Source organism: Carassius auratus, chromosome 31 (genome assembly GCF_003368295.1).
Source record: "Carassius auratus strain Wakin chromosome 31, ASM336829v1, whole genome shotgun sequence".
NCBI lineage: Eukaryota > Metazoa > Chordata > Actinopteri > Cypriniformes > Cyprinidae > Carassius > Carassius auratus.
The window spans coordinates 22,890,079-22,917,421 of NC_039273.1; the positions used below are offsets into that span (position 1 = coordinate 22,890,079).

Genomic DNA, 27,343 nt, shown 5'->3' on the forward strand with positions numbered 1-27,343 from the left:
AAAAAATGCTGAATTTCTTTGAAATAAAACCCAGCCTCTGCTTATTTAGGTTGGATTTTGCATAGTATATGTTTGTGGAGTGAAACTGCTGATCCATAAAAATCTTGGGTAGAAATTCAATGGTTTTCGAGTACTGAAATGAAAGGACTTCCCAAAGAAAGGGTTATAAATCTACGTACATGACACAGGAAATTCCCTCATTTAATTAAATCTGGTTATCATAGAAAAATGTTGTTTGTTTGTCTCGCCTCCAAACGATCATAGGGCATTTAAACTACCATTTTCCATCCATCGGGCGATTTTAGCATGATTTTGTCGTCCTTTTGACAAAAGAATGCAGATACCTAATCTTGGTTGAAAAATTAGCATTTACAGATTCATGTTTTCGAGATGCTCAATATTTTAACCCGTCAGAATTTCAGCATGTTAAATTCATCTAGTCTTCTTTCTACAACACAGACTCTGAAGAATTAAGGCAGACAGCAACAAGAAGTTTCAGTCATTCCCCATGGTCACATGAGCAAGTGCAACACTTTGGTTTTAGATATTATGCAAATTTCTGCTTGAGGTAAACTAGGTAAATTCCCAGCAAACAGCCTGTCCTGCCTGCTTGATACAATTTTATCATTTAAAATACAATTTTAATTTTAACTTATGTTAGGTAAGTAGGTGGGAAAAATGTTTTCGCTGAGCCGTTAAACCATACAGTATACTAACAATGGATAGTTATACATTTCAGAGGAAATTGGTTCATATATAAGTAGTAGCTTTGGAATTGTTTTGCCAAATTGCTTTTTAAGCTCTGTTGCTGCACGAAGCTGCACCTGCTGTTTGCAAACTTTACTGTACTTGAAAATACTTGTGTAAACGTCCCTATATCAGCCCACCAGAGGAAGAGGAGGGTGGGGGAAAGTGGCAGGAAAATCAGACCCCTCCAGTCTCTGACTGTCCCTGCCTAATGTTATCATTTTGGAGTAAACTGCGAGTCTGGCTGGAGACATACTATTCCCTATTAGGGCTTTGTTTGGGAGTTCATTTGCTTCTGCTGTTTAGGTCGACAGAGCGTCCACTAACTCAAAGGCAGCCTTATATGGTCATCACAGCACGGGACCACAGCTGAACTCTAAAAGAAACAAGAAAAACAGCATTTGCTGTTGAGATTATCACATGATTATATATGTTTTGCCTAACATTCTTTATATTTCCCAAGCATTTTTCTCATCCTTTCATCTAAACTGGTGACAATAGTGCGCCCCATGTGACCCGTGCAGTGTTTGTCAGGGAACATTGTGGTTTGATTAGCGAACTTTGCAGAATCTATACTTTAGTTTTAGTCAATTGCATACACACCCTAAATTCAGTATTCCATTGATATTAAGCCTTGAACAATGGGAGAGACCCCAGTGTGTGTGTGTGTGTATTTAAAAACCCCAATGGTAATGATTTTTCTTATTCTTCTTTTTTTTTTTTATTAAATAGGTAAACGGTTTAAATGGATTTAGGGGAATAATGAGAAAGAAAGAAAAAAAAGAACAGTAATAGACAATAATTGTTTTTTTATTTATTTTAAATGTTTGCAAATAATATTTTTATTCAAAATATGCTCCCATTTAGTCTAATTCATATGCCTAAAATGTCAAAAATGCTAAACCTAAATTTGCTTCTTGTATCTAATATTGGGGGCAACAATTTGACCATCAAAATGTATGAAAGTAAAATAAAAATAAATTATCAAATACCAAATATTTGAGGGAAATTTGGGAGACCTCAGTGTCTATGGTGTTAAAATGCATAGTTTTCTACCTTTAGCAACTTTTTATTTAATTAAAGTCTATTGCACAGATCCAGTATTGTGGCCAATAATGTTTTGAATTCATTATGGGAATGCTGAAAGGTCATGCAGATCAGTTAATTTTATTGACAAAAAATAGTTTAAAAAACTGTTTTTCTCTTAAATTTGTAGTTGTCATAACCCAGCACCAAGATGACGAAAAAGACCCTGAGTGAGGACGAGAAATTCCTTTTCACGGACAGAGACCTCATTAACAGCACTATCGCCCAGGCAGATTGGTCAGCCAAAAAGCTAGTATGGGTCCCCTCTGAGAAACATGGTTTTGAGTCGGCCAGCATCAAAGAGGAACGTGGCGATGAGGTACTGGTGGAGCTGGCGGACAATGGAAAGAAAATCACGGTCAACAAAGATGACATCCAGAAGATGAACCCACCCAAGTTCAGCAAGGTGGAGGATATGGCAGAACTGACCTGCCTTAATGAAGCATCTGTTCTCCATAACCTGAGGGAAAGATACTACTCCGGACTCATCTATGTGAGTATGCCACAGAGTGTTTAAATTATATCTGACATAAAATAACAAGTTAATAAATAATAACAAATGTGCAATTTATACAGCTTAATTAGGGTCAATGACATGCATTTTTGGTCAGAAACTGTTGATTTCTTCAAAAATGCTTTAAAACGCAAAGTAATTTGAATACATCTTTCTATGATGAGCATGTTTCAAATTTAAGAATTAAAAAGTCAAGGTCAATTGTCAAGGTGATATGTCCAGATATCATAAAAGACTGATTGAAAGGATGAAATACTTGTAATTAAACCCGTAATAAAAAAAAAGCAAAAGCAGTTTTGTTATTACTAATATAATAATAATAAAAAAAAAAACTTAAAAAAGGTTACCAAAAATGTAATGCTATTTAATAATTTGATATTTGTATAATAAAAATAATAATAATAAAGGTTTTATTTTTTTTGTACACTAGTATTTATTCAGCACGAAAGGAAAATATGTTTTTACATTTAACTTCATTGCACCATGACATTTTTAAAAGTCATTAAATTCAAACTTTTTTTCAAAATCAAATGAAACCAAGATAAATGGGAAGAGTACATTTTTAAGAACTTGATCTTTTTTTTATCTTGGATGCTCATATTTGTCATTGACCCCCTGCTAACATTACATACTACAGTGCATAACATATTATTATCAGCAAATGCATAACATTTATAAATAACTCTGTTGTGGCCAAACCAATGCAAAAAGAAGCAAAAAATACACTGACGGCCATTTAGCTTAAATGACGATGATTTGCAGGTACTAAAGCTTAAGGAAGAGGAACTATACATTTCCCAAGAGTGAGGGGTAATAAGCTGTAACATCCACAGGCCACCAAACTATGTTTGCACTCTGATAACAAAACATAAATTTAAAAAAGTTTTGCTCTAAGGATTTGGGAACAGGAGTCTTCCATATGGAATATGCATCACCTAAGCTTTCAAATATAATAAGTTAAAATATACAGACTCAAGCCAAACTTTTTTCAACTTATATTTTACGACATTGTACGACTCGTTACTGTGCTGCCCTGTCTCCTTGTTGTTCTTTACTTGATGGATTATATACATATAATACATACATATACAGTGGAAAACCGAGATGTTATCTTTCTTCAGACTTACTCCGGGCTGTTTTGCGTGGTGGTGAACCCCTATAAAATGCTGCCAATCTACTCTGAGAAGATCATTGAAATGTACAAAGGCAAAAAGCGCCATGAGGTTCCTCCACATATCTACTCCATCTCGGACAACGCCTACAGGAACATGATGCAAGGTGAGACCTGGTCTGCTGGATGTTGACACACTCACTCATCTCTTGCTTACAAGATCTGAATGTTTGGATTTTACAATAGCCATTGTCTTTGAAACGTCAAACTCAAGTGGATCCAAAAGGCATTTTATTTCACTAATTGGCAACAGAACAGTGTAGAATCTCCATACACCAGTGAGCTCTTTGAATGTCATCCGTATTTGTTGAAATGAAGTGTGTGTTAGCAGGTCAGTCAGTGGTGTGAGGGGCGCATACACACATGCCTCAGAAGGTCACACATCTAATGCCATCTCAAACACTTTGAAACTTTTTAACCAATTTAAACAGCTAGTGTTACCCACAGAGGTTTGAAGCTGTATAATAGAGTGAAATTAGGTGCTAAATAAAAAGAAGAACCAGAAGATATTTTACACCTCAGTGAAGTTGTTGTTTTGCTAATGAACTTGATACATTAGCTACATTAGCTCATGTTATGAAGAAAAGATAAGCACTGAAGCTGAACAAACCTTTCTGCAAAGTTTGCATGGGAAAATCTCAGAAACTGTTATCTTATGTGAAACATGCAAAAAATTGCTTTCATAAAGCATAAGTAGGAAGATGCCTTGTCACGCTGTTCGTCAAGAGTAATTCTGCTCAGTTCACTTCTTATTAAACTGTTTACATTAGAAAAGAAATATAGCACAAATGTAGTCCAATAGCACCTAAACATCTAATGACAAGACATCTTTAACATGCTTTGAGGGATTCCTACAGTAGCTTCTGTATATCCTGAACCATTGAAGTTGATGATGAGTAAAAACATGATCAGCCATGAGCATCAGTGTTCACATTCCTGCTCGGGTTTACACTGATTTCCCTTTGAAGTCCAGCACAGTTTTCATGCTTGACCGAGTGGTGTAGCCTCGTCGTAATTTAAAACATCAGGATTCCATACAGGATCGAATGGAAAGGAATATATCTTATAATATATTCATTGTTGAATGTATTTGACTTTTTGCTTTTCATCAAACAGTCTGCAGTTTCCCCGTCGGTGTGTTTAGACTTGGTTTTCTGCGTCCCGAATGCCTCGATTTGTGCCTTAATTAGGAAGAAACAAGGGAACAGACTTCATGTTGTATGTGGAAACCTGCCCAGCTTAAGTCATATCCAAAATGAGCAGCAGTCATTCATTGTGTTTACAACAGAAGACGTTCTATAGTACTTGAGCAGAACAGGCGAGCTCACATTCAGCTGATTAGCTGGTTGGGCTTTCGGCCAGCCTCCAGGACCATATATAAGAACCAAGCTCTGTTTGAATTTAAAGTGCAAATTCATTGGCTTGGAATAGTTCGGAGAGGAACATATTTTGTTTGACTTGATCAACTACTTATTTAATTAATATCCAATAAATATGTTTTTTTATTTTGATGCTGCCTTCTGGACAATCATTGGCGTATGGTTGATATTAAAAACCTTACATGGAGCCAAGATCATCTGAGAAGGTATTCTAATTTTAGCAGCATGAATCAACGACTGTCCCATTGCTGAACTCAGTAAGAATTGTGTTGCATCTCTCAAGAGAAGAGTGGAGTCAGTTTCTTTTCCAGCAAATCAAATTGTTGCACTGCAAATGAAAGATTATTAGATTATGTGCATTATTGGATGCAGTAATAACAATGGTATTTCTTCACATACCAGTTCAGTTTCTGTCAAGACCTCCCCCCCAATCAACCTCCAGGCTTTAAAGCAGCCTTTATGTGTTTCATTATGTTCAAAAATGACAAAGGTATACTATCTTGTCATTTCCATGAGCACCATCTTAAAAGTTTCCTTGGGCCCCTGTAATGTCTGTCATTTCTTTTTACAGATCGAGAGGACCAGTCTATTCTTTGCACGTGAGTTCTTTTCATTGTTTGTTTTTTTTGCATCAATTAAATTAGCTTAAGCTACGTCCTTGATATCCTTGAGCTATGGAAAGGCACTATATAAATTAAACATATTATTATTAAAGCACTGCTTCTCAAAAAGGACTCGCAGTAGGCTTCAGGAATAATTAAAAGTGTTAAATTGGTCAAATAAATAAAATAATTAAAATAAAATAAAATAAAAATACATACAATCAAGCCACAGTTGTTCTATTTGAAGAACATCTAGTTCTTGAAATTATTGGAATCACGAAATTAATCATGGTTAGTTAAATATATCAATACTTCCAAAAAAGAAAAAGTTTTAAAACAACCAGCTTTGTCATAAATACAAAGGTAATGTCTTAAATAGCTAAAAACACCATTACAAATAGAGATATGTATAAAGAGAAGACCTGGCAACCCTGTTTTGAGGCGCATTGAGAATCAAAAATTGTGTTAACATCACTGTCTTGTAATGTTCAAAATGTTCATTTTCCTGCATTTTTTTTAAAACACATAGCATTGTAATCACATTTTAGAAGGCAGATGAAGCCAAAAGATGTTATTCAGTGTTATCTTACAGTGGTTAATGCCATGTCATCCATGTCGGTTTACTGTTTACATTCCTGAAAAAAAGTTACATTCTGACAAATTTAGACTAATGAAAAACACTTCAAGTCCCTTCTAATATAATATTTAACAGTTAAAAAGATGACAGTAACCAAATCATGAGTAGTAGACATAATTTAAAACTAAATAAATTAGAGTCCTTCTTCTAGGACATGTTTTTCAAAAAGTCCTCAGCAGTGGGAACAAGGCAGATGAACCCTGAGGGTCATGTCTCTTCAGAATCGGCCTACTCACAGGAAATGTGCCCCCCGTCCTGATTCTAAATCCAGATCAAGCATGCTGGCTTCATTTATGTTTGCTTTTGAGTCATTACTGGGGATGTGGATTGCATCTGTGCAAGCACCATTACAAAACATGGCCTGTCCTGAAAAAAATAATAATAATGCAAAAATAACTGTTGCTGAAGACATATTTTGATTTTCACGGGCAATATAATTGTTTTATGTCTATGCTATAATAAAACAGCTGTGAAATATGGGGAGGTGTTGAAATAAAACGGTGTTGATTTGATGTGTCAGTGTGGGAGGCACCCATAGATACTGTCTGCAAACTTCCTCTGAATGTGGAATAGGAAATTGAAGCCATTTAAACTGCTCTGGGGCAACCGTTGCTAGGGCACAGAATTCCCTAATGACATCAGGATGTTTCTGTATGGCTTCAACTCTCTCATGAAGTCGTTTGTTTTTGTTTTTGTTTTTTTTTAAGCTGTCTCAAAGAGATTTCGGGAGATTGGGAATGACCACCCAAAGAGTATTATTAAAAATGGACTGTTAAAACCACATGGATTGTTAAAAACCACTGATCTGAAGCCTCTTTGAAAAACCAGCATAAGTTTTCCCATACATCTTATTTAATGTGATGTATGGGAATGGTCCAATACTTTAATCACCACTTGGCAACAGCAATCATAATCATGATAAATTTTACTATACTGTGTCATAAATGGTCAACAACTGTGAACTGATCTGAGGGCATCCTGCTCCTGCCAAAGAACCAGGCCTTCGGCTGCAGCAGGGCCTGTGGATCCCAGACTCAGTTTTCCTAATATGGAAATGTCAGCATGATTGTTCAGTAGTATCTCTTTTGTATCATAGAAGGCGATAATGCTCTGTAACCCTTTGCAACAAAGTAAATTATATATGATAATCCAAAATATTTGTAATAAAATTAACTTTTATTTGGCAAGGATGTATTACATAGATCGTAACTGACAGCGCAGACTTTTAAATTGTTAAAAATTAAAACCTTTTTCAAATAAATGCTATTCTTTTGAAGTTTCCATTAATTAAAGAAATCACAATTTCCGCAAAAATATTCAGCAGCAAAAATTTTCTCAACTTTAATAATACGGAAACTTTTTTTGAGCAGAAAATCATTATATTAGAATGATTTCTGAAGGATCATGTGACACTGAAGACTGGAGTAATGCTGACAGTTCAGCTTTGCATCACAGGAATAATTTAATTTTCAAAAAGCAGATAACAGTTAGTTTACATTTTAGTAATATTTCACAATATTACTGTTTTCCTGTATATTTTAATGCAGGCTTAGTGAGTCTTATTTTCAGTGACTTATTTCAAAAAATTTTACAACTTTACATAGGTCAAATGTCAGTCGTTACAGTTATTTAAAAAAAAAAAATCTTGTGTACTGATTTTTTTGACACATGCACTGATTAATGTGCCATTTCATTAACACAAAAACAAAACCTAAAACCTAGACTCACTTTAAACCGTGATGCCTTGCAGACACTGGTATTTCAATCATTGGTATTACTGAATAATAGAAAACACAGTTTTGTCATTCAGTGTTGTGTTCTTCCTAGTGGTGAATCAGGTGCTGGGAAGACAGAAAACACCAAGAAAGTCATCCAGTATTTGGCTGTAGTGGCCTCGTCCCACAAAGGCAAGAAAGAATCAAGTGCTGTAAGTACAGTCAAAAAAAAAACTTTTTCAGTTTGATAACCGCTCAAGCCAATACTTACTGGTTCAGTCATCAGTTTTTGCCCTTGCTTTGATCCGATTCCTTTAAATTAGGGTGCAAAGGTCAAACTGTGAACAGATAAGAAAACTCCTTTCAGTCTTATGTTTGATATCATATCCCATTTAGCACAAGTTTATGTTGGCTCTGATTTTGCCTGATACCAACATAATATTTTACATGCTTTATTATATATTATAGATTATATGCTGCTGAGCCATTTGTATCCCAAGGAAATCGAGACTTCTGCATATGCTAAAGGAAAAACCAGTGAATGCAACAGAATGTTCTTAGTTTACACTTATCTAATGACAATGTCCTTAATGAATTTCCTTTAAATAGCAACATACAGGACAACAGTTTGCCTATGTGAGTAAAAAGGATTGTACAGAACTCCTTCTTGTGTGGGTTTGAGAGTCTGCATGCTTGAGTTTCTCACTGTGAGTGACATTAGACAAGTCTTACATGGAGGGACCGTAGACAAATAATGTACCAAAGAGCCCCAGTGTTCGCATGATAAAAAAAAAAAAAAAAAGATTAGATACACATAACAAAATCAAGATTATGCCGTTAGATCACGTGTGTGCCATTCCCCCATCTGAGATGTAGTTAACATTTTCTTTACCAGAGCGGACGCCTGGCAATGAAACAATCTGAGCACAGTGTGTGTGTGCATGCCAATGTAGAGCCTTTTGAATTGATGATTTCATATCCTTTTTTGTTTCACCTATTAATCTACCACAGGTTAATGTGCATCATCTGTCAAGCTCATATGTGTGTGCATTAGGAATATAAATACCACCTTAGTGTAGATCTGTGTTAATGTGTACGACACATGAGATATGCATGGAAACCAAAAAATATGCACACATTATAGCTGTTTTTATGACATTTTATGCAGATCTGCCATGCATATGAGCTTAAAAGGGATGCCCATAATAGTTATGTTCTTGGTTCCTAAAGTAGTTTTGTTACACTTGAATGCACTACTTTGAAATTTACTAAACACTTTTTCTGACATCCTTTTTTTTATCATGTAAGAATAACATATTTATTTTTATTTTGTTTTGTTTATTTATTTATTTTTCAGTTAAACTTAAATAAGGTTAATTGTATGCGAGTGAGAGAGAACATCAGAGTATGTAAGTGGAGTGAATCATCAATTACTTTCAGTCAGACTCCACTCCAGGGTTTTAAATTTCCCTCTTGTTGTTCGATCTCCACTGACTGGTATGAGAAACCTCAGAGTTTGCATCCAATAATTTTTTCCTACTGTATTCTTTCATTATGTTTTTTAACTTCATGAATGCTGTTAAAACAGCGATCCATTAGCATGATCATATGAGCGTTCAAAAGTTTTAATAGACTACTGATCTGAAAGATGAGATTTTAGTTTAATGTAAAACGAACACTTATGGCACATTTACACGACAATAATGCACTAAAAACTTAAAAGTTTTTCCTTTGCGTCTGTACATAAAAAATGTTCACACAGATCAGCGAAAATGACTATAAAATTTTTACAATGCATGCCAGCACAGTAGTTGTAGATTCAATTTGTAAAGAAACAAGACGCAGCTGTGTTTCAAAAGTTAGCATTTTCAAGCCCATAAAAACAAAAGTTTTACAGTTTTAGTTGAAAACATTGTCGTGTAAACGTCCCTTTAGTCCACATTTAGAAGTCTACACTCATATTTACCCTTTGTCATTCATTTTTACCAAACATTTTAGACTTTTCTTTTGAAAGTGAAAGTTAAAGGGTTAGTTCACCCAGAAATGAAAATTATGTCATTAATAACTCACCCTCATGTCGTTCCAAACCTGTAAGACCCAGTTTAAGTTTAAGATATTTTAGATTTAGTCCCAGAGCTTTCTGTCTCTCCATTGAAAATCTATGTACGGTATACTGTCCATGTCCAGAAAGTTAATAAAAACATCTTCAAAGTAGTCCATGTGACATCAGAGGGTCAGTTGGAATTTAATACAATTGAGAATTGAAAAATACATTTTGGTCCAAAAATAGCAAAAACTATGACTTTATTCAGCATTGTCTTCTCTTCCGTGTCTGTTGTGAGAGAGTTCAAAACAAAGCAGTTTGTGATATCCTGTTCTCGAATGAATCACTCCAATACGCATTAATCCACAAATCACTTAAGCTGTTCACTTTTTTAATGTGGATGACACTCCCTCTTAAAACAAACCAGTATCCCGGAGTAATTCATTTACTCAAACAGTACACTGACTGAACTGCTGTGAAGAGAGAACTGAAGATGAACACCAAGCCGAGCCAGATAACAAATGAAAGATTGACTCGTGCTTGAGTCAAGTACCGGTTGCATCGGTTTTCGGATCACCAGTAGTGATGGGAAGTTCGGTTCTTTTTCGCGAACCAGTTCTTTCAGACAGTTTGATTCAATAAACCAGTTGAAGAAAACGGAAAACAGAATCAGTTCAGAATCAATCACCAAAATAATCAGTTTGGTTCAAACGCGCTGTGTGTCAGTTTGCTTCACGCTGAATCACACATGCGCAGTATCATCAGCTCCTCGGTTCTCGAATCAGACGCGTCCAACAGAAACGGTTCTTGACTCGAGAATGAGTCAATCTTTCGTTCATTATCTGGCTTGTTTCGATGTTCATCTTCAGTTCTCTCTTCAGAGAGAATAATGCTTATTGGAGAAGTGAACCATTTTAAATTATTCATTTCGATTTGGTGAACTGGTTCAAGAAGATCCGGTTACTTCGAATGATTTGTTCACGAACCAGATATCACTACACTGCAGTGAATACGCTCACAACAGACCCGGAAGAGAAGACAATGCTGAATAGTTTTTGCTATTTTTGGACTAAAATTTATTTTCGATGCTTCAAAAAATTCCAACTGACCCTCTGATGTCACATGGACTACTTTGAAGATGTTTTTCTTACCTTTCTGGACATAGGCAGTATACCGTTCATCACTTTCAATGGAGGGATGGAAAGCTCTCACACTAAATCTAAAATTTCTTAAAAATTTGCTCAATGGTCTCACCTCAGTTGTGGTATTGCGGATGGAAGAGAGCACTGGTCATTCATACCCCCCACCAACAATCCCTGCTGGACTTGAGACTCGAATCGCAACCTTTGGGTTACAAGTCTGACTCACTAACTCTAAGAAGTCTCGTTACCGGCATGGATTAAAGGTGGGGGGAATGAGTGTACAGTGCTCTCTCCAACCTTCAATACCACGGCTGAGGTGCCCTTGAGCAAGGCACAAACCCACAACTGCTGCCCACTGATCTGGGTGTGCTCACTTTGTGTGTATGTGCTGTGTGTGCACTTAGGATGGGATAAATGCAGAACTCTAATTCCGAGTCTGGGTTGCCATACTTGGCCACGTCACAATCACTTTAATCACTACGGGTAATTAACTTGTTGTATTCGCTATGGAGCGCAAGAGAAAACACTGATATTTCCAAAATTGTGACAGTTGTGACTTTCTCTGCTCCCCATTCCTCTTCCACTCCACTCCGCTCACATACTATGAATGCAGTTTCATAGGTCAGTGAAGCTGTCATCTGTTAGCTGATATGCTTTGCCCTGAGAACACAGAGAAAAGCTGTTGAATTCAGCCAAGTGCTTAATGAATGTTAATACAGTCTTACATTCTGCCAACTCTGTCCTCTTTCTTCCCAACAATCTCTCTGTCAACAGTCTCTCTGTCTCCATTCTAAATGTTGCTTCTTCTCCTTTTTTTCTAGTTTACTTTATTTTTCTTTGTCAGTGTCTGAAGCTATCAGCGATCTTCTTTCCTTCTCAGCAGCAAGTTATCTCTGGTAGATATCTTCTTTTTATAGATATTTTCTTTTTTTTGATGCTCAGTAAGAAAGTAATTGAGAGTCTGTGTTATCGTCGAAAGCTTTTTCTTCCACGTTTAAGTCTAAAAATGAGAATCTAATTATGTGATCACATGACACCAGAGACTTTGTATTGCAAAGGCAACATTGTGCTCTCTAATGACTCTGTGTTTCATCCCACTGAGTAACTTTTATCTTGTTAAGTGAACGCTCTAAGATCTATAATTGAGATCCATTTCATTATCCCCATTAATATGTCCTCTCTCCACATGCTAAGTATGACCTCAACCACTCCTTTTGATATCCTTGTATAAGGTGGACATGCTTGGCAGGGCTTCTCATTGCTTGAAATTTGGCAGCAAATAGAGGCACTCTTTTGATCTAAGGGGATTATCCCCATCTAAATGGACATGACCTAATTTTTTTGCGCACTGTTTATGATACTTGCATCTTAAGTATTGCTTTAGGCTTTTGAAACACACATCAAGAAACTTTTTTTTTTTTACATTTATTAAACTTCGCAAATTTGTCCTGACAAACATTTATAAAGTTTTTTTTTTTCAGTTTTCTGGCATGTCCCATTCTCCTTTTTTCCTCCTTGACTTGTTTTCTATATTATTATTCACATTACTCTCTAACCTTGGAACTGTAGGGTGAGCTGGAAAAGCAACTACTGCAGGCCAATCCAATTCTAGAGGCCTTTGGTAATGCCAAGACCATCAAGAATGACAACTCTTCCCGATTCGTAAGTTTACAAATGCTGTATGATATCAGATGTTACAAGAAACATCAAGACTGTAACTAATGCATTGTTTCCCAATAATTTCTTCACAGGGCAAATTCATCCGCATTAACTTTGATGTGACAGGTTTCATAGTTGGAGCCAACATAGAGACCTGTATCCTTGAAGACTTAACATAAGCCATATACAGATGCAGCACAATCTCACATCTCGAATTAGATTATCAATTTAAACAATTTACCTATGCAGAGTTTAAGCCTTAATGACCCAACCACTTAAGATCTTTTGGAGAAATCTCGTTGTATCCGACAAGCAAAAACTGAAAGAGCTTTCCACATCTTCTACTACATGGTAGCTGGAGTAAATGACAAATTACGCGGTAGGTGGAGACACTCAGTATATGAAAACATATTCGAATATGGTGACCATTTTTGACTGGACGTTTACCTTATGAGAAATTTGTAAATGCAGTGATGTCCTTGCATAAATGGCACTGTTGTGATTTTTATTCTCTACTTGTAGAGGAGCTTTTGCTTGAAAACTTCAACAACTACCGTTTCCTCTCGGCTGGCCACGTCCAGATTCCAGGCAACCAAGATGATGAAATGTATGAGGAAACAATGGAGGCCATGGATATCATGGGCTTCACTGTCGAAGAAAGAACTGGTATTAAATGCAATTAAATATACATATGGTGTCCTTACAAAAAGAGACATTTTCTACTCGTTAAGAGTTTTGAGTTCTTTAGTAAAATAATAAATATTAATTTATTTTTCAGATGTCCTCAAAGTTGTTTCAACTGTGCTTCAGTTGGGTAACATTGAGTTCAAGAAAGAGAGGAACCAGGAACAGGCTACCATGCCAGACAATACAGGTCAGAAACTTAATGAAAAGACTTCTCAGGCTAATATGAACCAATACAGATTGAAATGACAGCTGAAATGTGTCTCATTCTCAGCTGCTCAGAAAGTTTGCCATCTCCAAGGCATTAATGTGACAGACTTCACTAGAGCCATTCTGACGCCACGAATTAAAGTCGGTCGTGAGGTTGTGCAAAAGGCCCAAACCAAAGAACAGGTGAAGAGAGTGTATAGTTGTGCTGCAAGTGTAAAGATATGGAACATGTGTAATGTCGCTCATATCTGTGATGAAACTGAAAAACCCCTGCATGAATGTCTTTATGGAAATACGTACAGTATTACCAATAAGATACTTTTCTCCCAACAGGCTGATTTTGCCATTGAAGCTTTAGCTAAAGCCATGTATGAACGTTTGTTCCGTTGGATCCTTCAAAGAGTTAATAAGGCACTGGACAAGACGAAACGTCAGGGTGCCTCATTCCTGGGGATCTTGGACATTGCTGGCTTTGAGATCTTTGAGGTTTGGAAAAACTGAAAGATAGTAATTACATTTAGTTTAAAAAAAAGATTAAGGGTAATGGCATTTACTGTTTTTCTCTTTCAGGACAATTCTTTTGAGCAGCTCTGCATCAACTACACCAACGAGAAGCTTCAGCAGCTGTTCAACCACACCATGTTCATCCTGGAGCAAGAAGAGTACCAGCGTGAAGGCATCGAATGGAACTTCATCGACTTTGGCCTGGATTTGCAACCTTGCATTGAGCTTATTGAAAGGCCGGTAAGTTTGAGTGTGTGTACAGTAGATTTGCAGGAATATAACGAATCTTGTTCTTTGAAGTTTTGAACTAATCACTAACTTCTTCCAGCAGAAAGCTTTAAGGTGATCAGTGTCTTTTGATTCAGTAAATGTATCATAATTGCTGTAACACACACTTTTAATGGTAGTTTTACAAGCAATGATGTCTTATTGTTACAGAATGTAATATCTCTCACTTTCCTGAAACTCCTCCACAGAACAATCCTCCAGGCATCCTGGCTCTGTTGGATGAAGAGTGTTGGTTTCCAAAGGCAACAGATGTCTCCTTCGTGGAGAAACTTTGCAACACTCACGTTAATCATACTAAGTTTGCTAAACCAAAGCAACTGAAGGACAAAACAGAATTCTCTGTGCTTCACTATGCTGGACGGGTAAGTTCTCATTTGAAGGAAAGATTGATTTATTGATTTACATGTAGAGATTACTGTGATCCAGACAATAATAAGCCAAGGAATACAGTTTCTGGAGCATGTTCAGAACTCATAACTGGCCTGCAAGATACTGTGTGGAAAAAATTCAGATGTGCAAAGTTCATTCTTAGTGAATTGTTTGCTCTGTGTTGAATATCATGAGCCAAACCTACCCTTTCTCAATTAGGTGGACTACAATGCCATAGCATGGCTGACCAAGAACATGGACCCTTTAAATGACAATGTTACAGCACTGCTGAATAATTCCTCCAATCCATTTATACAAGATCTGTGGAAGGATGGTCAGTATTAGCTATACATGGATCTAATTTCTCAAACACTACATTTACAGATCAAAATTGTTGCAAAACCAGTCAGTTGAAACCACTGATCAATGTTCATAGTTGGTGTCACAAAAATAAACATGATTTACAAGTTCCCACCTTTTTTGTTTGGTCAATATTGCAAATTGTAATTGAGATAATAATAATGGCTGACATCTAACTTTCTTTATTTCTCAGCTGACCGTGTGGTTGGATTGGAAACCATTGCCAAGATGTCAGACAGCCTTGCACCTGGTTCCTCTAAGACAAAGAAGGGCATGTTCCGTACTGTGGGCCAGCTTTACAAAGAGTCTTTGGCCAAACTAATGACCACACTGCACAACACGCAGCCAAACTTTGTCCGCTGCATTATACCTAACCATGAGAAACGGGTACGTCACTGCTGCATCCCATGTTAAAATCAGTGGGACCATTGCTGTTGGCTGGGCATTAAGTTTATTTTCACTCAAGTTTTGTATCATTCTATATGCATGTTGAAGGTACTTTTTTCACCTTCAGGCAGGAAAGCTGGATGCACACCTGGTGCTCGAACAGCTGAGATGTAATGGTGTCCTGGAGGGTATTCGTATCTGCCGACAAGGATTTCCCAACAGAATTGTCTTCCAAGAGTTCAGACAGCGGTGGGTAGCTTTATTTTTTCAGTTTGAGCTTTTCATTTAACAAGACTAACTGTCTTATTGGCTTTTTCTAACTGCATATCAAGTGTAACAATATACAAAATTCTGAATTCCAGAATCATTTCAAAACTCCAGTTTGCAGTTGATTACAAGTGTGATTACATATGTTGTGCCAAATATACATGGTAAAGGGTTTTCAGTCGTAATGCTATTCTCTTCGTTTTACCTTGACATACAGATATGAGATCTTGGCACCAAGTGCTATTCCAAAGGGTTTCATGGATGGCAAGCAGGCCTGCTGTCTGATGGTAAGATGTTATCCAATTAAATCTTGTTAAAGATGTCATTGAACAAAAACATCTAAAAACTTACACTTGCAAGTCACATTTATATATAGTCCCAATAATGTAAATGTAAAAACTTGTATCTAATTGTGGCATCCATGGTTTATTTAAAAAAAAAAATGCTGAACCATGCTTTCACCTATAATTCCTTCATACAATTAGAGACATGTATAATCAAAGCCAATTGAAACTGATATTGTACGTGCTTCTTTCTCATACCTAACCCTCTCTGTAGATCAAGCACCTGGATTTGGACCCAAACCTGTACCGAATTGGTCAGAGTAAAATCTTCTTCCGCACAGGAGTCTTGGCCCAGCTTGAAGAGGAGCGTGACCTTAAGATCACAGTCATCATCATTGCCTTCCAGGCACAAGCCAGGGGATTCCTTGCTAGAAAGTGGGTAGAGTTTATAAATACAGTATTTTTAAAAATAGGAATTTGCAATTTGAGTTATTCTTAATTAAAACAATGTGCAGGGCTTTTGCTAAGAGGCAGCAACAACTAACAGCCATGAAGGTGATCCAGAGGAACTGTGCTGCTTATCTGAAACTCAGGAACTGGCAGTGGTGGAGACTCTTCACCAAGGTGAAACTTTTCTACATTTCTGTTGAATAATATGATTATAAACAAAGTTTAATAGTTTATGTAGCTGGTTGAGAATGGTACAAAAATTGTGTCTCCACACAGATGGGAAATCAAAAATTACCTGTATTACAGTGTATGATGTAGCTGTCCATCAGTGTAAACAATGTGCAAAGTAATTAAACCAAAAAGTACACGATTTATAAAGTTATTGGCTTCTAAAGTAAGGAGTCGACTCTGAATCGCTGAAACAAGTCGTTATAGATTTCAAATCTTTTGCCCATCTCCATGTAAGTCACTAGAACACTTTGCATAATAATCTCCGCCTACCGTCTTGGGGGAAACGGAACTCTGACCTGCCCCACCCCCACACAGAAGCTCTGGTTGGTGTGATAGCATCATGTCGAGGAGACAGTGTGTTTTTAATTGTAAAGGCAAGTTTGTTTTATTTTCACTGCCAAAGAATGAAGATCAGGAGAACCAATGGCTAAAATTCATTTTTACCACATTACCAGAGCAGTACAACAAATCCCTTTTGTGTTCACAACATTTCACTGATGACTGCTTTTCTAAACTCGGTGAGTACACGGCAGGATTTTCAAAGCGTTTGGCCATAAAAGAGGGTTCATTACCAACTTTATTTAGACCAACGAGCATCTCCGAATCACAATGCGAAGTATGATTATGAAGTTGTGTGTCTATTTTCTTCCGAGCGTCTTATCAGCATGTGTGCTGTCTGCAGCCTATCTGCGCTGATCTTCATTTACCAAAACGTCATTAAAATGAAGTGTAACTCCGTGAATATTCAACGAAGAGACATGAGAGAGATATCTATAGAAAGCTTGACATGTCTACTTTAAAACTAAACAAGTGCTGCCAAAAACAGATATTCTGTGATAAAGTAATCCATATGATAACAACGCGATGTCTATTTTTCATGTCTCCCTTCGTTATATCGAATGTGACCACGCCCCCGCGCTGAACGCGCTATTCAGATTCAAACTGAAGCGCGGCTTGAATACACACACACAGAAGAAAAAGCAGCGAGACTGTTCAAGTTTTTTATTTTACTGTTTGCTTCACGGTGAGAGGAATAATACATAATTCACCCCAAACAGATGCTAACGCATTTTTTACCGTGAAGGTGTGTGCGGAACAACCAATCAAAACTATGTTAGTTGACCAATCAGAACACAGTATGCTACCGAAAGGTGGGGTTTAAGGAAACTGAATCTTTTGAACAGCTTCACGCGAACCGTTTGGGGATCTCTGAGAATTGAGGTAATTTTAAAATGATATTTTGACAAAATGACAATGTTTTTTAACGTTGGATGGATTTAAACCTAATGTACAGGACTTATAAACAGTGATAGGAAGCTTAGAATTTTTATCTTACTGGCTCTTTAAGGGTTTCTGTTAGTATTAATCTAAACATGTTTCCATTAATCCCCACAGGTGAAGCCTCTCCTCCAGGTGACACGCCAAGAAGAGGAGATGAGCCTGAAGGACGAGGAGCTCCAAAGGGCTAAAGAATCTGCACAAAAATTTGAGATAGAGCTAAAAGACATTTCAGTGAAACACACACAGGTATGACGAAATCCTGACATCGTCTTCCTGCATTCAAAAGCAAGGAGGACAAACACTGAATATAAATGATATAATCCTTCCATCCGTAGCTTATGGATGAAAGGAACCAGCTCCAGGAGAAGCTGCAGGCTGAGACAGAGCTCTACGCTGAGGCAGAGGAAATGAGAGTACGGTTAGCTGCCAAGAAACAAGAACTTGAAGAGATCTTGCATGAGATGGAGGCCAGGTTGGAGGAGGAGGAGGATCGTGGTGCAGCCCTACAAATGGAAAAGAAGAAAATGCATGATCAGATCAAAGTAAGTTTTCATTTAATGATTTTCATTCACAGGCAACAAACACTTTTTCAAATCCAGTCCTTATATATATTTAAATGATGCTAATTAGTTCATGGCACTATCTTGTCTCTAAATGAACGTTCTCAGGATCTTGAGGAACATCTTGAGGAGGAAGAGGATGCTCGTCAGAAGTTGCAACTGGAGAAGGTTACCTGTGAAGCCAAGATCAAGAAGTTAGAGGATGATATCCTGGTGATGGACGACCAAAACAACAAATTACAGAAGGTTTCATTTCAACTTTTTTAAAGATGACGTATTTTGGTAACAATCAGAGAGTTCAATTTGAAGTGCTATATCTGCAGGAGAGGAAGCTTCTAGAAGAAAGGATAGCAGATTTTAGCTCAAACCTAGCTGAAGAAGAAGAAAAATCCAAAAACCTGACAAAGCTGAAGAATAAGCATGAGTCAATGATCTCCGAACTGGAGGGTTTGTCCATTATTTACTTCTGATACATGATGATAATTTTAGTTTGGAAATTCAGTTAATTCAGTCACAAGTTATCATATTTTTTTATAATCTGCAGTGCGCTTGAAAAAAGAGGAAAAGACTCGACAGGAGCTGGAAAAAGCCAAGAGAAAGTTAGAGGGTGAATCAAATGATCTCCAGGAGCAGATTGCTGACCTCCAAGCTCAGATTGCTGATCTGAAAGCCCAGCTGGCTAAAAAAGAGGAGGAACTTCAGGCTGCGCTGGCAAGGTTAACAGATCTTTAATATAAAATGTAAAATGGATGATTTTTGACAAATATTTTAGAAAAGAAGCTAAATTGAAGATACTTTCATGTCACAATTCACACAGAAACCTACAGTAACCTTTGTGATCTCTCTCCATTTCTGTTTCAGATTGGAGGATGAGACGGCTCAGAAAAACAATGCATTGAAGAAGATCAGAGAACTGGAGGGACACATCTCAGATCTTCAGGAGGACGTAGAATCAGAGCGGGCTGCCCGGAACAAGGCTGAAAAAACCAAGAGGGACTTGGGAGAAGAGCTCGAAGCTCTCAAATCAGAGCTGGAGGACACATTGGACACCACAGCTACTCAGCAGGAGCTCAGGTGTGTGTAGATACAAAGATCTACATTTTATTCTGATGTGCATTGTGCTGATTTAATATAGTAAACACTGAGAGAGGTTTTACTAGACACCATTGACCTGATCGTCAGGATGCATATTTTTTAGGGCCAAACGTGAGCAGGAGGTCACACTTTTGAAGAAAGCCATGGAGGAGGAGAGCTGTGTCCACGAGGCTCAAGTGCAGGAGATGAGACAGAAACATACCCAAGCTTTGGAGGAGCTTACAGAGCAGCTGGAGCAGTCCAAGAGAGTAGGCAACCATATCCAGTATCAACGTTATTTCTGTTCATATGTTTAATTTTCTGAAGATCTCCAAGTGCTGATGTAAAATATATATGAAATTCTTCTTAGGTGAAGTCAAGCCTGGAGAAAGCCAAGCAAGCTCTGGAGAAGGAAACATCAGAGCTCCACGTGGAGATCCGTTCTCTTACTCAGAGCAAACAGGATGTGGAATACAAGAGGAAGAAGGTGGAAGGACAGCTTGCTGACCTGCAGTCTCGTTTCAATGACACCGAGAGGCAGAAAGCCGAGCTGGGGGATCGGGTTTCTAAAATCACTGTGAGTGATGGTGGATTATGTATTATTAGATATAATTATGCCACGGTTGGGAGAACCTACAACATGTTTGTTACTTCAAAAATCTTTGAGGAAACTGTATTTAACATGCAGTTCTTGCCCTGGCAGGTGGAACTAGAGAGTGTTACCAACCTTCTTAATGAAGCAGAGGGGAAGAACATAAAACTTAGCAAGGATGTGGCTAGCTTAACTTCTCAAGTTCAAGATACACAGGTTTGTGCAATGTTATGTAGTGTTCTTTGATTTACAGCCTCAAAACAGAAGCATCATTTAGCAACGTGAACGGGATTTGAGTTGTTGGCCGACTTGCATTTTGACATTTTTAGGAGTTGCTGGCTGAAGAGACAAGACAAAAGCTCCAATTCTCCACCAAACTACGTCAAATGGAGGATGACCGTAATGCCCTTCAGGAGCAGCTTGAGGAAGAATCGGAAGCAAAGAGGAATGTGGAGAGACATGTTTCCACACTGAACATTCAGGTAAGGTTAACAATAAGATGAATAATCTATGGTCTTGCAACATTAAAACCTTAATATTGACATCGTGACTATCCCTTGTGTCCACAGCTCTCTGACTACAAGAAGAAGCTGGAAGAGGTGTCGGGTAACGTAGAACTTTTAGAGGAAGGTAAGAAGCGGCTGCATAGAGACCTGGAGGCAGCTAATACTCAGTTTGAGGAGAAGGCAGCAGCTTTCGACAAGCTTGAGAAGACCAAGAACAGACTGCAGCAGGAGCTTGAGGATACACTCATGGATTTGGACAACCAGAGACAGCTGGTGTCCAACCTTGAGAAGAAACAGAAGAAGTTTGATCAGGTTTCTGATGATTTCTCAAAATATTACACACTGGATCGATGAGTTTTGGATGTGGGTGTATCTTCACTTCTGCTATTTCCTTTCAGATGCTTGCTGAAGAGAAGAGCATCTCTAATAAGTATGCAGATGAGCGAGATCGTGCAGAGGCTGAGGCCAGAGAGAAGGAGACCAAAACACTGTCTTTAGCTAGAGCTCTAGAAGAAGCTCAAGAAGCCCGTGGTGAGCTTGAAAGAGCCAATAAAGCCCTTCGTGCTGAAATGGAGGACTTGGTCAGCTCCAAAGATGATGTGGGCAAAAGCGTAAGTTCAAATAGTGTAGAGCAAACCACAAAAAAAAAAATGTCAATCATAAACAAACCTTCCATCAGGTCATTAAAGTCAGAAACATTTCACTAAAGTAATTTTCTAATTTTAGGTGCATGAGCTTGAGAAGTCCAAACGTGGCTTGGAGGCTCAGGTAGAAGAGATGAAGACTCAATTGGAAGAGCTGGAGGATGAATTACAAGCTGCAGAGGATGCCAAACTGCGTCTGGAAGTCAACATGCAGGCTCTGAAGGCCCAGTTTGAGCGAGATCTCCAGGGCAGAGATGAGCAAGGGGAGGAGAAGAAGAGGCAGTTGGTCAAGCAGGTGCAGTATTGCTTCTTCACTCAAACTGTGACATCCACAACCATGTGTATATATGGGTTACGATAAACATTTGAACTAATAGGTGCGTGAGCTGGAAACTGAACTTGAAGATGAGCGTAAGCAAAGAACTCTAATAGCTGCTTCCAAGAAGAAACTGGAGGGAGACATAAAAGACCTTGAGGGCCAGGTCGAGACATCTAACAAGGGACGTGAGGAGGCGATCAAGCAGCTCCGCAAGCTCCAGGTGAAAACAACATTTTATAACTGGATGAATTCACTGAACTCCAATTATAAATGTAATACTTTTAGTAATTCTGTTTTTATAACTTAGGCTCAAATGAAAGACTTCCAAAGAGAGCTTGATGAGGCTCAAGCTGCCAGGGAGGAAGTTTTATCCAGTGCCAAGGAGAATGAGAGGAAGGCCAAGACTCTAGAGGCTGAACTTCTACAGCTGCATGAGGTGAGGCTACTATCAATAACATACTGAGGCAGTTTGTCCCGAAAAGAGGTGTGTATGGGGCTATTTGTTAAAATATATATATATATATATATATATATATATATATATATATATATATATATATATATATATATATATATATATATATATGTATATTGTTTCCAAAATAGTACAATTCTGTCTTATATGAATTGGGTAAATTAGGACTCACAGAACCCCTATGGGTTCATGATGGAACTGCAGGGGTTTGATAGTGATAGAAATACAAATACAGGATTACGTTTACAATGTATTTTGAAAAATAAATTGATATAGATATTGTAATTGATATTTATGAAATGTATTATGTTTTATGTTTATAGGAGTGCTTGCATTACCTAACCTAAACTCTTAAGTAATCTTAATTCTTAAAAGACTGAGTGATTACTTGTCTCACCTTTATTAGTAAAGAATTCATTTAATTCTCTTAAAATGTAGGACTTGGCTGCAACTGAGAGGGCTAAAAAGCAAGCTGAAGCTGAGAGAGATGAATTGGCTGATGAGCTGGCCAGCCATGCATCTGGAAAGTGAGTATGACAAATAAAATATCATAGAAATATTTGTATCCTGCAGAATTCATTATAATCCTCTGATAGATTGACTTCCGTTGGAACATGTGGTTCACTCTTACAATTAATGGTAGACATAATTTATTATGACTGTTTGTATGGGAGTGTAGTATGTAAAATATCTCGCTTTAAGACATGCCAGCACAGGTTGTGTACCGCAAATTACAGCAAAAATGTGCTATAAGCTAATATGTGGTTTGACTGAACCTCAAAGGTCTGCACTGGCTGATGAGAAGAGACGGCTTGAAGCAAAGATCCAACAGCTGGAGGAAGAGCTGGAGGAGGAGCAGGGCAATATGGAGATGCTTAATGACAAGCTGAGGAAGAGTGCCCAGCAGGTACAGATTTTATATGGAGCCATGACCATTTGTGGCAAATATCAAGAAAATTCTAAAAGAATTTGATTTAAAACATATAAATCTCGTATTAAATTAAGGTTTACAGTTTGTAGCCATAAAAACACTCATCAATGGAAATGGCATTACGGAGACAGAACTGTAATTTGTATGAAAACCATGTCATTTTCTCAAAAGTTTTCTCCATCCTTCAGGTTGACCAACTTACCAACGAGCTCCAGGCCGAACGCACCACATCCCAAAAGAACGAGAGCGCCAGACAGTTGATGGAGAGGCAGAATAAAGAGCTGAAAGCTAAACTCCAGGAGATGGAGAACCAAGTCAAATCCAAATTTAAGTCCTCCATCACTGCTCTTGAGGCCAAAGTGGCACAATTAGAGGAACAACTTGATCAGGAGAGCAGGCAAGTCTTTTACTATAGCAAAGGATTTAGATTCCAAAGAAGTGGCAAGGCGGACCAGAAAAAAGATAACAGAAATAAAAAAAAATGTCACAAACAATATTACCTAAGAAATATTGCCCAAGTTTTTGCGAGATAAAAATATGTATTCATCTCTCCCTCATTCATACATAATTTGTTCATGTGTTTGTTCTTAGCTTGCTCGATGGTAGTGGAATAATTTTCTTTAAATCATTTTTAAAAATTGCTATACAAATTTAATTTCAAATGTCTCTTTTGTGTTGTGATACTACAGGTAGGTATAATTATTTTAAGATTTAAATTATTTTAAGATAAGATTTTAATTTTAATTTTTAAAATATTAATGTTTTCCAGCTAATATTTAATAATTAATTTTAAACAAGTACAATAATAAACACAAAGCCTGTTTTATTAAAAAATTATAATGCTGAACTAATTTTATCATATTAAAATATTCACTTAATACTACACAAAATAAACCAATTCACGACTCGTATACAAGTAAATACATTCATGTTATTTCAAAATACTTCTGTTTCAAATGAATTAATAAAACTTGCTATCCCAAAAAACGGTTTTAACATTAATAATAAGACATATTGCTGAGTGGCAAATCAGCATTAGAATGATTTCTGAAGGATTTTGTGATACTAAAGACTGGAGTAAAAATATTAATAATATTTTATGGTATTTATGTTTTTACTGTATTTTTTTTATCAAATAAATGCAGCTTTGGTGAGCTTAAGAAATGTATTTAAGAATATATATATATATATTACTGACCTCAACATGTTGTATGGTAGATTATGCACTGTAGATCTCATGACAACCAACTGAATAGTCAAAGCTTTTTATAGCACATGATTCTATGTCACAGAAGACGTGATGCTATCATTTCATTCTGTTTGATGGAGTTCGGTTGTGACTGATGTTTCTTTCTAATGCAGAGAAAAGCAGAACACAGCAAAGACGGTTCGCCAGAAGGATAAGAAACTGAAGGAGTTGATGACCCAAGTGGAAGATGAACGAAAACAAGCAGAACAATATAAAGACCAGGTAAGCAATAAAGCAGCTACTCTTTCATACTCTTTCTGCTCTTTTTTTCTATATTTCTCATACAAAGTTTAGGGATCATACCTAAATTCAAAAGGAAAGGGATCATGTAATTGACTAAACTAAAATGTAGTTTGCACCTGGCCTGAGCAGTGTTTCTCTTTCACAGGCAGATAAGGCGAACACGCGTGTCAAACAGCTGAAGAGGCAGTTGGAGGAGAGTGAGGAGGAGTCCCAGCGAATCACTGCGGCCCGCAGGAAGCTTCAGAGAGAGCTGGACGAGGCCACAGAGACCAATGATGCCATGAGTCGTGAGGTCTCTTCCCTCAAGAGCAAACTCAGGTGCGCATAACGCTCCCAAGACCTGGTTCAGCACCCCAGAGAAATTCCTGAAATCTTTGGGCAATAACTACTAGCTACTAATAACTGGCTTTTGAGCTTTGAGCAAATTCTCAGCACTTGTTAACGCAGCCCAGATACCTTCCCTTTATAAACTGCAAACGTAAGATCGTCTATCTCTGTTGCAGAGGCAATCCTGAACCCACACAGTGACTAGGCAGGTACCTCTGTGCTCAAAAGTTGACACAGAAAATGTTCTTCTCACAAATATTTCCTTTCACTTGTCACACATATATTTCTTGCATGTGAGAGTGAAATTGACTTAGGCCGGTGACACACTGGCTGCGTGGCGTGAGCGCCGCGTGTCTGAAGCGTCCCAGAAGCGTCCCAGAAGCGTGGCGGATTCTGTGTCTTCACACACCAGAAGCGTGCCTGACGCGGCGCTGGCGCGCTGCTGCTGTAGAGGGAGACCGTTGACAGATCAGGCTCTTATCTTCATGACAACAATATCAACTTTTTTTACACACCTACACTTACGCCTACTGATAAAGGACCCCGTCAAAAGTATTGACGGCGAAATAGATTGTGTTTGACAGGTGCAATATTTAAAAATCGATCATTATTTATTTATTATTTAAATTACATTTATATCTGAATTTATGTCAACCTAAGACTTTCAAATATCAAAATATCATGAATTCATATGTAGCCTATTTGTGTACAAAATCACATAAAAACACATTTTCCTATTATATTTTGCCTGGAAAAGCTTCCAACACACGCGCGTGTCGAGGTAAAAATAGGCGTCGGTTCTATTTCTAGCAAGCAAGCATTTTCCGCGCACGTCTCACGCAGGCGGTCTGTATGCTCTAACCGGTTAACATGGGAGCCGAATTAGGCCTTAGGTTTTGCACAAAAGGTATGCGTATTTTATACAAAAACAATTCTGTCAACATTTACTCATTTTAGTTCTGTTCATCTTCAAAACACAATTGATGACAATAATAAAAAAATAAAAAAACACTTATGTCCCTTCACTGAAGCTCAACCGAACTTGCTTGAAGAGTGACAAACATATTTATAAACTGAAATCAGTTCAGTGTTTCTTCAGAAGACTTGGAATAAACCACTCAATTCATATAGTTTAATTACATTTTATAGCATGACAGAAACACTTTATTGACCAATCAACTTCCATGACCATAACTATCCATTTTAGACATAGTCTATATATTAGCTATTCAGTGTTTATCAGTGCTTCCATCATTAATGATTGCTCCACTAAATCCTGAATAACTGAATATGCTTGATGGAGAGCTCATTCTTGCACAACTAGACTTCATTTTAATATTTATAATCCTATATTTGACAATATTTCCCTATTCCCTCTCAAAGCATGGTTCTGTTATCTGAACCAACCTCATTTAGCCTGTTTACAGTTCACAAATGACGTTTTAACGATGCCTTTAGCCTCTTACAAATCTGATGTCTATTGCTTTTCAATGTAAAGGATGCTTGTGGCTGAATTCTGGTGACATACTGTACACATGCTGGATGCTGGTGTGATTTAAAGCTGTGTATTTCAGATGCACATTTGTACTGCGAGGACTCCACACCAATCATTCATCATTGAAACAAAAGCAGAAAGTTATTTGACTGTAGTTTTATCATGTATTTCATATTTCTCACTTTTATATTACTACGTTTTGGTATAGGATACTCTTAATAATACAGTGTTTCTCAAACTTGGGTCTTCGGCCAAACAGTGAGAAAGTGAGAATTATTTTTTTTTTAATTACAATTAGTGTGCCTTAAGGAACACAACATGCACCATCTTCCCATTGCTTACTTATAATGAGAAGTGCAACACAAAATACATATCTTTAAGGGCTCCCGGCAGTTTTTTTATGAAAAAAAGTTTTTTATTAAATAATCTTTTTTTATTACATGGTGAAATATTACAAAAATAAAAGAAATGTTTTATTTTGTTTTATTTCTTTGTTTTTAATTATTTATTTTTTCAATTAGATAATTGGCCAAATTATGCAGCCCTACAAACAAGAACCTGGTATTTTTTTACAATCATATTTTTGCACAATTTTTTTACTGAAAAGTTTTAATTGTTATTATTTATCCAAACTGTGCAGCCCAAGGTAACATTGTCGTCTGACAGTAAAAGAGGTCTCTGGTTTGTGTCCCAGCTGAGCGAGGATGCCAGGAGGAAGAATGCCAAATTGAACATGTTGGGAAAATTTTTCCATACAATTGCTGATTGGTAAATCACACTTCAGGATTGTGACTACTAGTTCACTTAAAGTTCTGCAATGAATTTTTTTATTAACTTCACTTAAAATGTCTTATTTATTGTAGGCTTTGCAAACAGTTTGGGATTATGGAAGGTTTCTTTAGTTTAAAATGGTTTTA

The 27,343-nt window shown here is 37.3% G+C and overlaps 1 protein-coding gene across 2 annotated transcripts in view; it reads left to right on the plus strand.

Annotated features, from left to right (window-relative positions):
• The window catches only part of LOC113050886 (myosin-11-like), a 30,863-nt gene that overhangs the window by 2,230 nt on the left and 1,290 nt on the right, over window positions 1–27,343 (plus strand). Inside the window, exons 2-41 of one of the 2 annotated variants that reach the window (XM_026214306.1) lie at window positions 1,964–2,326; window positions 3,469–3,625; window positions 5,469–5,496; window positions 7,964–8,063; window positions 8,461–8,487; window positions 12,607–12,699; window positions 12,789–12,852; window positions 12,977–13,075; window positions 13,219–13,362; window positions 13,475–13,570; window positions 13,655–13,773; window positions 13,924–14,076; window positions 14,161–14,334; window positions 14,571–14,744; window positions 14,971–15,085; window positions 15,305–15,498; window positions 15,626–15,747; window positions 15,983–16,052; window positions 16,324–16,484; window positions 16,565–16,673; window positions 18,126–18,257; window positions 18,347–18,553; window positions 18,680–18,817; window positions 18,895–19,018; window positions 19,116–19,287; window positions 19,433–19,645; window positions 19,770–19,914; window positions 20,016–20,222; window positions 20,349–20,453; window positions 20,567–20,719; window positions 20,807–21,055; window positions 21,142–21,354; window positions 21,470–21,682; window positions 21,765–21,926; window positions 22,014–22,142; window positions 22,620–22,708; window positions 22,965–23,088; window positions 23,301–23,509; window positions 24,475–24,583; window positions 24,750–24,922. In XM_026214306.1, the coding sequence (XP_026070091.1) occupies window positions 1,985–2,326; window positions 3,469–3,625; window positions 5,469–5,496; window positions 7,964–8,063; window positions 8,461–8,487; window positions 12,607–12,699; window positions 12,789–12,852; window positions 12,977–13,075; window positions 13,219–13,362; window positions 13,475–13,570; window positions 13,655–13,773; window positions 13,924–14,076; window positions 14,161–14,334; window positions 14,571–14,744; window positions 14,971–15,085; window positions 15,305–15,498; window positions 15,626–15,747; window positions 15,983–16,052; window positions 16,324–16,484; window positions 16,565–16,673; window positions 18,126–18,257; window positions 18,347–18,553; window positions 18,680–18,817; window positions 18,895–19,018; window positions 19,116–19,287; window positions 19,433–19,645; window positions 19,770–19,914; window positions 20,016–20,222; window positions 20,349–20,453; window positions 20,567–20,719; window positions 20,807–21,055; window positions 21,142–21,354; window positions 21,470–21,682; window positions 21,765–21,926; window positions 22,014–22,142; window positions 22,620–22,708; window positions 22,965–23,088; window positions 23,301–23,509; window positions 24,475–24,583; window positions 24,750–24,922 (5,807 nt within the window). In that variant the 5' untranslated portion in view covers window positions 1,964–1,984. The remainder of the gene's footprint in view (window positions 1–1,963; window positions 2,327–3,468; window positions 3,626–5,468; window positions 5,497–7,963; window positions 8,064–8,460; window positions 8,488–12,606; window positions 12,700–12,788; window positions 12,853–12,976; window positions 13,076–13,218; window positions 13,363–13,474; window positions 13,571–13,654; window positions 13,774–13,923; window positions 14,077–14,160; window positions 14,335–14,570; window positions 14,745–14,970; window positions 15,086–15,304; window positions 15,499–15,625; window positions 15,748–15,982; window positions 16,053–16,323; window positions 16,485–16,564; window positions 16,674–18,125; window positions 18,258–18,346; window positions 18,554–18,679; window positions 18,818–18,894; window positions 19,019–19,115; window positions 19,288–19,432; window positions 19,646–19,769; window positions 19,915–20,015; window positions 20,223–20,348; window positions 20,454–20,566; window positions 20,720–20,806; window positions 21,056–21,141; window positions 21,355–21,469; window positions 21,683–21,764; window positions 21,927–22,013; window positions 22,143–22,619; window positions 22,709–22,964; window positions 23,089–23,300; window positions 23,510–24,474; window positions 24,584–24,749; window positions 24,923–27,343) is intronic. The other variant, XM_026214307.1, reaches the window with a different exon arrangement.